Source organism: Coturnix japonica, chromosome 3, assembly GCF_001577835.2.
Source record: "Coturnix japonica isolate 7356 chromosome 3, Coturnix japonica 2.1, whole genome shotgun sequence".
NCBI lineage: Eukaryota > Metazoa > Chordata > Aves > Galliformes > Phasianidae > Coturnix > Coturnix japonica.
Window position 1 is genome coordinate 67,297,674 of NC_029518.1, and position 12,670 is coordinate 67,310,343.

Below are 12,670 nucleotides of genomic sequence, written 5' to 3' on the forward strand. Positions count from 1 at the left end.
ATAAAAATGGGTTTAAAATAGATATGCGCCAAAATACACAATTAAAACAAGAACACAAAACATAAAAGATTGTTTAGCTAAAGACTATTTTTAAAATGTTTCATTCTAAATGTTTCAGTGAGTACATTAATACCACTTTGTGAATGCAGTTGGTTTACTCTAGCGTAATTGAATTTGCTTGTTAATCTGTTTCCAAAAGGTGTTTAGAGATACAGCTGTACAAGCAAATGGAATCTTTCAAAAATGAATATTGATGAAGATTCAGATTTCCTTATTCCCAAAGGAATGTTCAAATTTTACTCTAAATCTTTAAAATGATTTTTTATCTTGCTTGTTGCGTATGTTAGTGATACAGGCTGCTTATTAATCAGTGTTTAACAATGTAATTACAGCTGGTTTTATTCTTACCAGATAACACAGATTAATAAATGACCTGCAACTAGTGAAGTGTATAGAAAGGGTAATGAATTCCTTCCATCAGTACATTAATTTATTAGTAATAAACAAAGAGTATGATGAATTAGAAGAATTTGTAGTGTTTCTGAATATTGCAACAGAATTTCCAGATGAAAGCATTTAATCATTCAGTTTTCATTCATTTATTTCAGTTTGTGCGCTGTACTGTGCTCGGATTTGCCTTTCTGAGCTGCATTAACCAGTCATTTAAAGCTAGGTTTCCACAGTTTTGCATTACTATACATTGTTTCAGCTCATACTTCTACACACCGATTTTGCCCACCAATGAATGTGGTGTAAGTTTGACGTGAACTAGCTGAATTCATTCCATACAGCAAAACATCTTAATGAAGGTCTGTAAGGCAGTACCGAATTAGTCCTGCCTCTAAACTGGCTGTAACAGCATGAGATTCCTTTTGAAAAAGACAAGCAACTGCAGGTAGAAAGAAGCAGTTACTGAAACTGCCTGATTAATGTGACCTAACTGTCAGTTAAGTGGGGTTATCAAGCACATCTACATGCTAGAGAGACATAATGGCTAAAGTCATAAGCAAGTGTCACTTTTAAATAATCTTGTTGTTTTAGCCTCCTTATGAACCTTTCTGGCTTTCCATCATTTGGTTACAGACAGACACCTTTTGAAATCAAACTTACATTTGAAAAGAGATGTCTAAAGCCTTCCTGAGAATTGGATAATTCCCGATGAATAGCAAAAGTGAAAGAGAGAAAAGAAGGAAAGGCACGGATAACACACCATATCCAGTGGCAACAGCATAAATTACTTCTGACAGCAACAAAACTGTTAGGTGGCTGTCACAGCCGCCTTACACATTTTGCAGTGGTCCCAGTACAGCAAGCAGCCTTCCCCTTTGCTGGCTGTACCCCTGCTCCTCCCCTTCCTTCAGCCACCCCCTCCTCAGCTCAGCAGAGAGGTCAGGAGCAAGGTGAGCTGTACTCCTATCCTTTCTCATACCTCTCATTTCTGTCTTGAAACTGAGCCTTAACAGTGAACATGTGGAGTCATGTAGACCTGCTGTGTCCTTAGATGAGACAGGGTGCTGTATAGGAACAGGAAGTACTGTGCCATGACAGGGATGGGTAGAAGACAGTTCTGATATCCCCATCCCTCTCCAGGTTACTGTTTCAGCAGTATAGCAGATGTCCTGGGAACAAGTCCCAGCCTCCTGGCAACATTAGAGTGGTGGGAAAGTGAGAAGCTGGTGAGAGAAGAGGTGGAGAGAGGGCCCTTCATTCCCACAGAACCCTGCATAAATCTGATTTAAAAAAGAAAAAAATCTAGTATTAACCAGATGCTTGATATTATATATTCCTTTTAAATCATTACAGTTTGAAAGATTGAAGTGGTATAATTTACCATTAACAGGTGAAAAGAGTGTTCACATCAGGTAAGGCTCAAGCCCAGTGTGCTTTGTAATTTGAAGCGTCTACAGAGGGATATTAGAAGGGCTCCAAACCTACAGTGCTTTGACCAGCATCCAGCCCTATTGCATAAATGCTTTTAAATTCTGCACTGACTTCTGTGAGAATTTCATACATGGAGGAATTGCAAGAGTGACTCTCGAAGTGACATAGTGACAGAGGCACATCCAGGGGGAATCTGAGGGCATGTCTAAAGGGAATCTGCAAGCAAAAATCACTGGGACTGTGCGAGCTATGTCTAAAAATATGCTTAGATTTCAGTAGGTTAGAATATGCTGTAATGAATTATGTAACTGGCGTGAATTCTTGCCAAAAAGCCCCAACTAGCATAATGTTGTTGCAATTATGGCAATTCACAGGAGATAAGGAACTGGCCCTCAGTACACAGTATTGCATGCATGAAACTATATTATCTCTGCGTTCTACTTATCTAAGACTATTGAATTTATGAGGAAATTATGTATGCAGACACATACATATGCATATTTTACAAATAAATGTACTGAAAAGTCTCAGCCTGAAGAGATACAGTTGCATACTTGTTTTGAAAGAAAAGGATCTTAATCTCTCAGTGAATCCAAATTCAGATGTGGCTCTTGCCAGCTGACAGCAGTTACTCACAGGTACAGTAGAGGCAGTGCAGACTTAAAGCTATGTACTGATTTCAGCTGGAAGGAATGTGACTAACTATGCCATTTTGCTGAGCCTGATTAAGCACCTAAAATCCAGCTTAATTTTGCTACAGCTGGTCATATGCAAGGCACATTATACGGCAGGACAATGGGGCTGGACTGGAGTCCTGAAATCATTGTTTCTGCGTGAGAGGAAATCCTTTGCAGAGGTATGCTTGAAGTCAGCCTTTAGTGCAAATCGAAGCAAGGGACAAATATGGAGGCAGGAGAAGTGGGTTGAGACTGGGCTGAGAAGGCAGATATTGAAACTGGTGCTGTAGGCCATCGGGTAGACTTAGGAGTGTGCCATCATTTATCCAGGCCCCAGAGCATTCTCAGATACACGGAGGGCACTTTCAGCTCACAGAATCAGAGGGACAAAAAGATGACAATTCTCTCTCAGGCTCCAGTTCCCTTTGGCTGTAAATCATTAAGAGGCTCACTACAGGGTACTTTGCGCAGCATCTTTCATTGAGAGCTCCTGCCCTTTTTGGGAAAAACAAGACTCCCAGTATCCATATGGGATGATTAGGAAGAAGTATATGTTAACACTGCAGAAGGAAAATGTAGTGTGGTTTCTTTGTTGTTGTTGTTGTTGTTGTTTTTATTGTATGATTTTTTTTTTTTTCTCCAGAAGTCAGGAAGGTGGTTCTGCTGAGATGTCCTTGTCAGATGCCCTGATCTGGAAGACTTCTTTGACTCTCTTTTTTATTGTTTTCCTCAACACTGGAAGTTCAGTTAGGCAAGTTGATTTGTTTCTATGGGGGCTACTACTATATCACGGTAATTACGAAATTTTGCTTGGTAGTTTGTGTACTAATGAAATATGTGGAAAAAAATACAAAATCGTATTACCTCACAGACAGCATAAGTGAATTTTATGTTTCAGTCTGACAGCTATACTCACTCATTTCCTTTCTTGTAATGTTATTTGAATACTTGGTTATTTGTAAATGGAATAAAGAACAAAATTAAAAAGCAAGGGAACTTAAAAGATGCTGTTAATTTATACATTTGTTTTCTTATATTTTAATGATTTGGATAGTTTAATTAAAAAGAGTAAAAATAAAAATTTAAAATGAAATGGTACAAGATAGTTTGTTGAATCTCTTCAAGACAACTATTAAGACTTAAGTAAATCCAGCGTGCAAGATCAACATCTGTCAGGAATTATTCTGGCTATGAGATGGAAAACAAAGTGTGCTAACAAAGAAATGATTGATTTCAACATAAGAACAAGTACATTATGGGATGCTAAAAGATCTGTACCAAAAGTAGCAAAGCTTCATATATTTATTATCTTTTCTAGATGTGGTAGATAGTGATATGGCAAAATATTTTTCAGGTTAGTCAGGATTAGGTTATGCAGTAGATTGGAAGCCCTACCTCCAAGCCACTGGGCACTATAATGGCAGATGAATTACTACAGATGGCTGGCATGTTATTCACTAGAAAGAAGAAGATAAGTTTAAAAAGACAGAAGGGCAAGGGAGCAAGGAAAAGAGGGAAGGAGGGAAGGGAAGGAAGGGAAAGGGAAGGAAGGGAAGGGAAGGAAGGGAAGGGAGAGAAGAGGAAGGGAAGGGAGGAAGTGGGAAGGGAAGGGAAGGGAAGGGAAGGGAAGGGAAGGGAAGGGAAGGGAAGGGAGGAAAATAAAAGCTATTCTGTCACACTGATAGACCTTAAATTGACTGCAGTCACATAAGAGAAAGACTTGGACATCACTGGCAACACTATAGCTCAGTGACATCTGCTTATTGTGCTATCACTGGGGAAAACAAACAAACAAAAAGAAACAAAGAAAACCCTAAAACTACATGGTGGTTACACTGGAGGAAAAAAAGAAAGGGTACAAAAAAACTCACCCAGTAATCCCACCAGTAAATGCCATTTACTGCTTACAGATCAAATCACCTCAAAAATACAAAACGATAAATAAAGAATTTCTTGAAAATGAAGTGCTTTCTGTCTGAAGGAGCTTTAAAGACACTCAGTGCTTACCTATGAGTGTCACTCTCATTCAGCTTGAGTAGCGCTGAACTCTCACCTAGATCAGTGCAATCACTTACAGAAAGAAAGCATTATCCAGATGGAGGCTTTAGACATATGACAATCATGAGATGACTTGGAATATTGTATGTACATGGAATAAAAAGAATTTATAAAACTTTAATGGTGACTGACTGATCAGAAAATATCCATTCTGTGGTGCACATTACCATAGAGACAGAGATAGCTAACGTGGTTGCATGAGAGACAGGTGGGGTCCAGGGACACTGCAAAAATGCTATGGTTTATTTTTCAGACTGCATTTCCTGATTCAAGCAGGTGTTGGCTTACCCTTTTGGGTCAAATATAGCAAAATCTCTTTTTCTCTGTTATGCAATATAGCTTAATTTTACAGAGAATATGCATCAACCTTGCATTTATATTAGAGGATTATTACTCTAGATAAACCAGAGTTGACTGTCTAAAGGCAGTTGGTTAGGTACTTCTATTAAACTTTGTCACACCACAATAAATACTAAAGAAATCATGTCCTGAAAATACAGTTGGAAAATTCAAGCCAAAAATAAATGTGCTCTGAATAAAGCGTTACTTAGCTGCAAAACTCACTATTGTGAATTCCACATTTGGAGGAGATAAAATACATAATGTCTTGGGATTTAACAGACCCTTTAAGAATAACTACCTTAGAATAAACTACTACAAATCAGCATGCATGTTTACAGGTTCTGGCTCACCTATACTGGATAATGAGAGAAGGGTTTGAGGGGAGGGTAGACCTACGGATCAGGACAGAAGCTGTATCGGAAAAGCAACTAGGCTAAGTATGAGAACACATGAACAGTGGCAGAAGCTGACCTGCAGAGGGTTGTACTGCTGAGAGATGCAGTTCTTCAGTTCTTAAATTACTCCTTTTTAAGGAACAACTTCTCCCATGCACATTGGCACATTTCCTGTCAGTGGTGAAGCTTCACATCACTGCACCACCCAGATCTGGAGGTGAAAGTATGGGAACTCCTGCCATTGCAATCTGTAGTTTATCTTCCAGCACTAAATGAGGGTTATAACATCTGTTCTTTTATCCTCCCCCTCCTACCTCATCTACCTCATAACACAGAAGGGAGACTGAGAGAAAAGACTTCTATTTTCTTCAAACCCCCCCCAAGAACCACAAGGAGATTGAGACTGGCTGCAAGAGGATGCAATATCTGGGAACAGGAAATCTACTGAGTCTGATTTTCACCTCTGCTAGGCTGAAAGAAGAATCCAGGAATCCAGATGGAAGTGATCAGATATCTCTGGTACTAAGGAAAAACAGGAAGATACTGGCATCACTGGAACATATTTCTAGAATTTATCTCCTTCTTACAATTAACTAAAGTAAGAATTAGATATTCTTAGGATCACTATTTTCAGTGTGCAATTTATAAGATGACAAAGGTCTAGAAAACTGAAACTTTGGCTCTTATAGAATACTGAAGACAGCAACATGCCTATATACATGGTAATTTCCTGTAGCACCTGGGCACAAAGGCATTCCTTTAGTTCATAGATGAGCAGTGGGCTTTGTCTCCTTTCAGGATATCTCCAGATGCTATTATGGGATGATGACTCCAGCTTGCCCTGCTCAAGCTTCCCAGGGGAAGATCCACAACACAGCGAGATATACAAACAGACGCTGAAGTGTGATCAACAGAGGGACAGTGCATGCTCCAAAGGCTCGTGTGCTTCAGTGAAACAGTTTCCAAATTCAGATTCATCAGGGGAAGCAGCCTTACAGGATCCAGATGCGGGATATTCTTGGACTCTGTACAGCTCTGCTACCGTGCCTTGGGAAAGGCAGACATTTCATGCTCACATGTGTATTTAACATGAATTTAATTTGTATTGCTCTATAGAAAGTATTTAATTTCCATTTAACAACAAGATAACACACCAGCTTTCCTCTACTTCTGAACAGTGTTTTTCAAGTATACTGAACATTCACAGATTCAGAAAGAAAAAAGAATCTAAACATCTATTTAGCACAATGTATAATTTTAAGTCTCACAAGATAAAATTTTGTGAGTGAATTGTTATTACCATTCTGGTGTATCATCTGAAGACCCTGAAGTATGAAGTTTTATAACACTGTTTTTTATTTGTTTTGAATGAAATAATTAAAATAATAGAATTACTGAAATTTCAGCTAAAGGAAGGACTTTTTATATGAGCATGCCTTTTCAACCAGATGATCCTAATTCACTACAATTTCTCTGTGAACTCATAGCATGTATTTAATACATCGACTTCATTGCTATAACAGACTGAACACAAACACAGAAGTTCTGAAGTTAACATCATAAGGAAAATCCACCTCTAGACAAGATCTGGAATATAAGCGTTGTTATTCATGGAACGGTAAATGCAACATTTCACGGAATTACTTTTATGTACATATTACTTGAAAGTCAAATGTCATGATTCCATTGTAGTTTTGTATTAAAAATTCCACAAAAACTGTACAAAAATGTGTGCTGCATAGTTCATAGGATATCTTGTGCACAGATAAAGGATTCCTGAGATTACAAATACAAAGTGAGGGTGTAAAAATATTTTTCTATTACTTAAGCCTAATTTCCACTTTCATCAATGTGAAACGAAGTTCAAATATTTTTGATCAAAACTGTTTTTAAGCCATTCGTGTATGAACAGACCCAGGATTCAATATCATTTCCACAGACTTTGCCTGAGGAAAATTTTCAACACCTCTGTGACGCTATTCAGAATTCACTTCAATCCTGTACATGGTAGCCAAGAAAGAAAGTTTGAATAATGAAAAAAGGGAATTTTTGAATTTAAAACTTCATATGAGTTGTGATCATTTAATGTGTATGCTTGTGCAGCCTTAGAATTCAGCTCATATTTCTTAGTTAGCTATTAGTAGAGGGAATTTGGGTGAGTATCAAGCTAGTAGTGCAGCATCAGTGTGAAGTCAGTGTCAAGAAAACCATTATAACTACACATGAGATTTAAAAAATAAAAATTAAAATAAAAAGCAGGATCTGGCCTACAGATATTCAGTGAGGGACAAAAAAAAAACCAAAACAGAACAAAGCAAAAGGAAACATTAGAATCCTTGATTTTGTTGCTTTAGTTAACCATTTACTCTGATGGTGTTTGAATTGTAACACACTGAGTTCAATGAAGTTTTCAGATGCCTTTTTTTCTTTCACCTCCTCTCATTTTGATGCCAAAACCGAGGGTTATGGTCCATTTAGCTTGAGTATTTTGGTTTAGCTGTAATGTTTTTCTTCTCTGTTTTTTGTTCACAAAGGATCCAATACTCAGCTGGATGAGATACAGCACCGGCTGTGAAATCCTAAAGAATACAGTGAAAGATTAGAAAACATGCTACAGAAGCAGAGGAAAAAGAAAAATCAAATTCACTCAAAGGACTGTCAAGTTCTGAGTCAATTTCACAAAGATTTTGCATGTGGGAAGACAGATTAAAGAAAAAATTAAAAAAATCTGTAATATGACTTCAGTGTATCTGCATTGCTTTGGTGTAACTGTGAATGCATCCACAGACAGTTTTGGGAGGAAGTATATATACAGTAAGTCATTTTTAGCTCAACTTATCATTATCAGGAAGACAGAGCATATAAAATGAGTTCATCAGGAAGAAAAATACACACTTAAAAATGTATTCTGTTATTTAATTTCTTTACTGACTCAGTAATGTAATAATAAATTCTTTGTGTGTTTAATATGTTTATGTAATTTTAAATATCCTTACACAAACACACACCCTTTACTCATAGTGGGTTGTACAGCATAGTAGTATTTCTGCATAAATGCAGATGAAGACGAAAATAAGTGGCCTAGAACTATATGCAGGACATGGATATGTCATTACTGTTCACACCCTTCTCCTGTCATTTTGCACACTGTGTTTTTATGAACAGTCATTCAAAGTCTCAATACAAATCACTTAAAAAACAAATCTGCAGGTTGAAAAATTTATTTTTGGCATAGCGGTCTTGTACTGAAATACTTCATTTTAATGGCAGGAAATTGTAGAGGGCTGCCCAGGTTGTAGGCTTCCTAGATTTGCTTTAATCTCTGTTGCTATATATGCCACAAGAAAACTAGTTTTATCTATGAAAACTTATAAAGAAGATACAAAATATCTATACAGAAGTATTTGAAACAAAATAGTCTTTTTGAAAGAACAAATGTAAACTCACTGCTTGCACAGCTCCCCTTTCTGAGTGCACATGTAATTGAGGAGGGAATAAAGAGAGCAAGAGAGAATGAAGGAATCAAGAGCACACACTTTGTCTACAGCAACTGTGGTACCCAGTGTATGAAAAGAGCATTCTGAATGAAAGGCAAAAAAGTGCCACAGCTTTCCTTGGTAAATGGAAAGCACACGGTGCACTCTTAAGGCCACCTCCACACCCTGCTCAGAAATGAAAAGGAGAGCACACAGAAAGTGCTCAAAGCTCAGAGAGTGTTGTGACTGCTTATCTGACAGTGCTGAGTGTATATTTTGTAGATACATGAAATTTTGCTTTATCCACCTAAAGATTCCTAATGCAACTCCTTACTATTTATACTATCCTTCACATTTTACATTTCCATCTGTGCCGTATTTTCTGTACCAGCATCCTTGTTTGTGCAAGGACTGTTTCGGATTCTCGCATCATCTCGCTACCGAATCTCAATGACACCCCCTGCGCTTTGCCAGCTTCCACGACATTAACCAGTTACCCCATTCACACAGCAGCTCCCTCCGCTCTAAGGACGCGGCAGAGCCGTGCGGATCCCGTTCCGCGCCGTGCAGCCGCACGCCCACCAGGTGTGCTCTGCCAGGTGAAGGTGGAGGGAAGCGGCCCAGCCCCGCACGGTCCTGGTAGCGGTCCGACGGAGCACAGCGTTCGGACGATGGCCCGCAGAAGTGATGCGTCGCGGCTCCACGTAAGGGAACGCAGAGTTGTGGTGTCGGTTCCCTCTGACTGAAGGAGTAGCGGGGCAGGGGCACAGCACATCGGTAAAAAGCACTTCGGGTGCGGAAAGTGAGCGCTGACGGAAGGAATTTGGAAGTTAATCCGCCTTAATTTTTTATTTTATTTATTTTATTTATTTTGTCCCCTTCTTCCTCCTATTTAAGTTGCCTCATTGTTAGCGTGTTGCCTTCACTCCGGGCTACATATATAATACATACATATACATATACAGGAATATAAGAAAAAACAGCCGCTCTTGGAGCCCAAATGAATACCGATGTACTATTGATCAGTTCTTAGCTACTGCAGAAGATAGTGAACTAAGGAGAAATAGAGCCACACGGGCAGGAGCCCGAGCGATGGCAGTCCCGAGGAAGTTGACTTTTGGCACAGCGCTGACTCGTGTGTGCCTCGCTCCGAAGTTCCCCTGCAGGCAGCAGCATCCAGGGCGGTGAGAAAGCAACGCACCGGGACCCTCTTCGTTCCCCGTCCCGGCACACACACGAAGCCGCGGGGTCTGACGGGCTGCCCCCTCTCACTCGTAGGGCCGAGCGTGCGGGGCAGGCACGCAAAGCACAGAGAGTCCGCGGAGCCGCTCCGCGCACCGACCCCGCTCCATCCCCATCACCGCCCCCACGCTCATCCCGCGGGCAGCCCAGCACCGCCGGCAACCCGATACCGCCGTCCGCTTATTGGCCGAACACACCGACCCCACCCCTCCATCCTCAGCCACTCAATTGGCAGCTCGGCCCGCCGGGCCGCGGAAAGTAGCCGCTGGTTGGTAGAGAGGATCCGTCAGTCAAGTTGAAGGACGGGCCGCCGCTGAGCAGCGGTCCCGCCCCCCCCATCCCCATTGATATTATCGGAGCGCGGCGCGGGCGGCCGGGCTGCAGTCGGGGCTCGCGGGCGGGCGGCCCGGTGCGGGTGACGGAGCTGAGCAGCAACAGCAGCAGCAGCGCGGTGGAGGAGGAGGGAGAAAGAGCAGGAGGAGGAGAAAGAGAAAGGCAGCTGGGAGGGAGGGAGCGCTGGGCCGGGGACTCGCAGAGAAAATTCACCACCGTCCTCTCGCACCCACCAAGCGGCGGCGGCGTCTAGAAATAAGGAGCGAGAAAGATAACATTTCCCCGCTCCTTGCACCATGGTTTTGCGAATTCGGCTCCTTCCTTGGATTATGTTGTGCTCCGTCTGGCTGCTCCGCTTTGCACACACGGGGGAGGCACAGGCTGCAAAAGAAGGTAAAGGCGTGCGGAAAACTAAACTTTGGGCTTATTTATTGCTTTTTCGCAACGAGAGGCACAGCGGAGGGAGCCGCGAGCTGCGTGTCAGCCCCGCGTTGCGTTTATTTGTTACATGCATTTTCTTGAGATTAGGAGAGAAGTGAGCGAGGAATTCTGTGTGTGAGCGTGTGTATGAGTAAGAGACCGGTACAACCGCTTTCGCTGCGGGGAATGAGCTCCGAGAGGCAATTGCACGTGATGGGAAAGGGAGGCAGCCCTCGGCCCGGGGCTCTGCGCGGAGCTCTCACGCAGCCTCAGCCCGCCGGGACGGGACGTTGCGGGGCCGCTGCCCGCCGGGGTCCTACGGCGCTCCGGGGCCGCTCGCGGAGCGTGAGAGGCGGCAGCGGAGTGCGGTGCGCTCCTCCCGGGGGTGCGTCCTGGCGTCGTGTGTCCGCAGCGCGTGTGCTTATCCCCCGTACCGCTGGGCAGAGAGGGAAGGTTTGGGGCTGAGTGCCTGATACCATCTGCATGTCGCAGCGGGGCTTCCCTACTGCCATCGATCCAACAACGTTGTCGTATCGGTGTAAGGCGAAGCCCGGACCTCTGCTTTCCTGCCCATCCCATCCCGCTCGTAGTTTGCTGTCGGAGAGCGATGGAGGTATATGAAATCCATTTCCGAAGTCCGTCTGGAAGATCTCTCTCTCTTTTTTTTTTTTTTTTATTTTTTTATTTTTTTTCCATGCTGAGAAAATCCGGGAACATTTAAAAGAGCGCCCTAGTAGCGTTTGACAGTCAGAGACGAAGGTCCGTCTCCATCTTCACATGGGGGGTGGAAGGGTGGAAGGAGGGGCGGTTAGGGAGAGGGAACTCGAGGGGTTTTTTGTTTTTCATTTTTTTGTGTCCCTACATAGGTGCGCATTTGGGTCTTTCCCCCGTCAACTGGATACGTCAGTATTTTCATCAAACAACTGTCAAGCAGTAGAATCCCACTCCGAGCCTGAAGCTTAATAAATAAATAAATAGATCCCTCAATTAAAATGTCCTCTGCCCTTAAACAGAAGAGAGAGAGAGATGGCGAGGTCAGAGAGGGATCAGGGAGAAAGCCTTTAGCGAAATTTCCGAAGCTGACGCGGAGGGGCAGGGATGGACCGAGACCCCCACGCGGGGGGCGGTCACGCGTGGCCGTTTGAGCAGGGAGAGTGCGGGCCCCGGGGCTGCGGCTGCGCCTCCGGGCGCCGGTCCGCTCTGTGTTCTTGTGCGGATGGGGATATGTATGCATACATATACGTGAGTGCGTGTGTAATGGGTGTGCGCTTGGGGAAAATCAACGCAGCTAAAGGAGGGTCAGGAGGGGGCGAGCGGTGGACAAGGATTAATAGCGGCTACCTGCTGTGGGCTCGGGAAACTCCCGCGAAGAGCAGCGGGGAAGGAACTTTGCAGCCTGCCCCCCTCCAACCTTGCCCGAGGGGTTGTCCACGGCTCAGCCCCGCGTGGCTCCCACTGCTCCCCTCCGGGCGCGGAAGAGCGCTGCAGAGGGCGAGGCAGAAAAGTTTTCTGAGTTCCCTTTCTGCAGCTAAACAAAAGGCGCGGGGAGATGCTGGAATGGAGCAGGGTGGGGGTTACTCAACCCAACAGAGGAGGGACTGACAGATTTCCCTGCAGAGCCCCCCACCAGCGCGGGTGTCCCCTCAGAGCCTCCCACGACCCACTGCGAGCCCTCGGGGCTCGGCACTGCTCCGCCACCCCTGCCGCTGTCCCACAGCCCGGCGGCGGGGCGGATACCGCGTTACCGCTCCTCCAAGCGGAGGCGCGGCCGCTTGCGCGCAGCTCCCGGAGCGTGTGCGCTCCCCTGGCTGCCCGCTGATCCCGTTCCCGGAGCTCGGACCCGCGG

General features: G+C 43.6%; 1 protein-coding gene across 5 annotated transcripts in view; it reads left to right on the forward strand.

The window, feature by feature from the left end:
* The first annotated feature begins 10,460 nt into the window (after window positions 1-10,460).
* EPHA7 (EPH receptor A7) overlaps window positions 10,461-12,670 on the forward strand; it is a 158,626-nt gene continuing 156,416 nt past the window's right edge. For 4 of the 5 annotated variants that reach the window (XM_015858872.2, XM_015858876.2, XM_015858874.2 and 1 more), the window contains exon 1: window positions 10,462-10,797. In XM_015858872.2, coding sequence (XP_015714358.1) covers window positions 10,701-10,797 — 97 coding nt within the window. In that variant the 5' untranslated portion in view covers window positions 10,462-10,700. Of the gene's footprint in view, window positions 10,798-12,670 lie in introns of all 5 variants that reach the window. The other variant, XM_015858873.2, reaches the window with a different exon arrangement.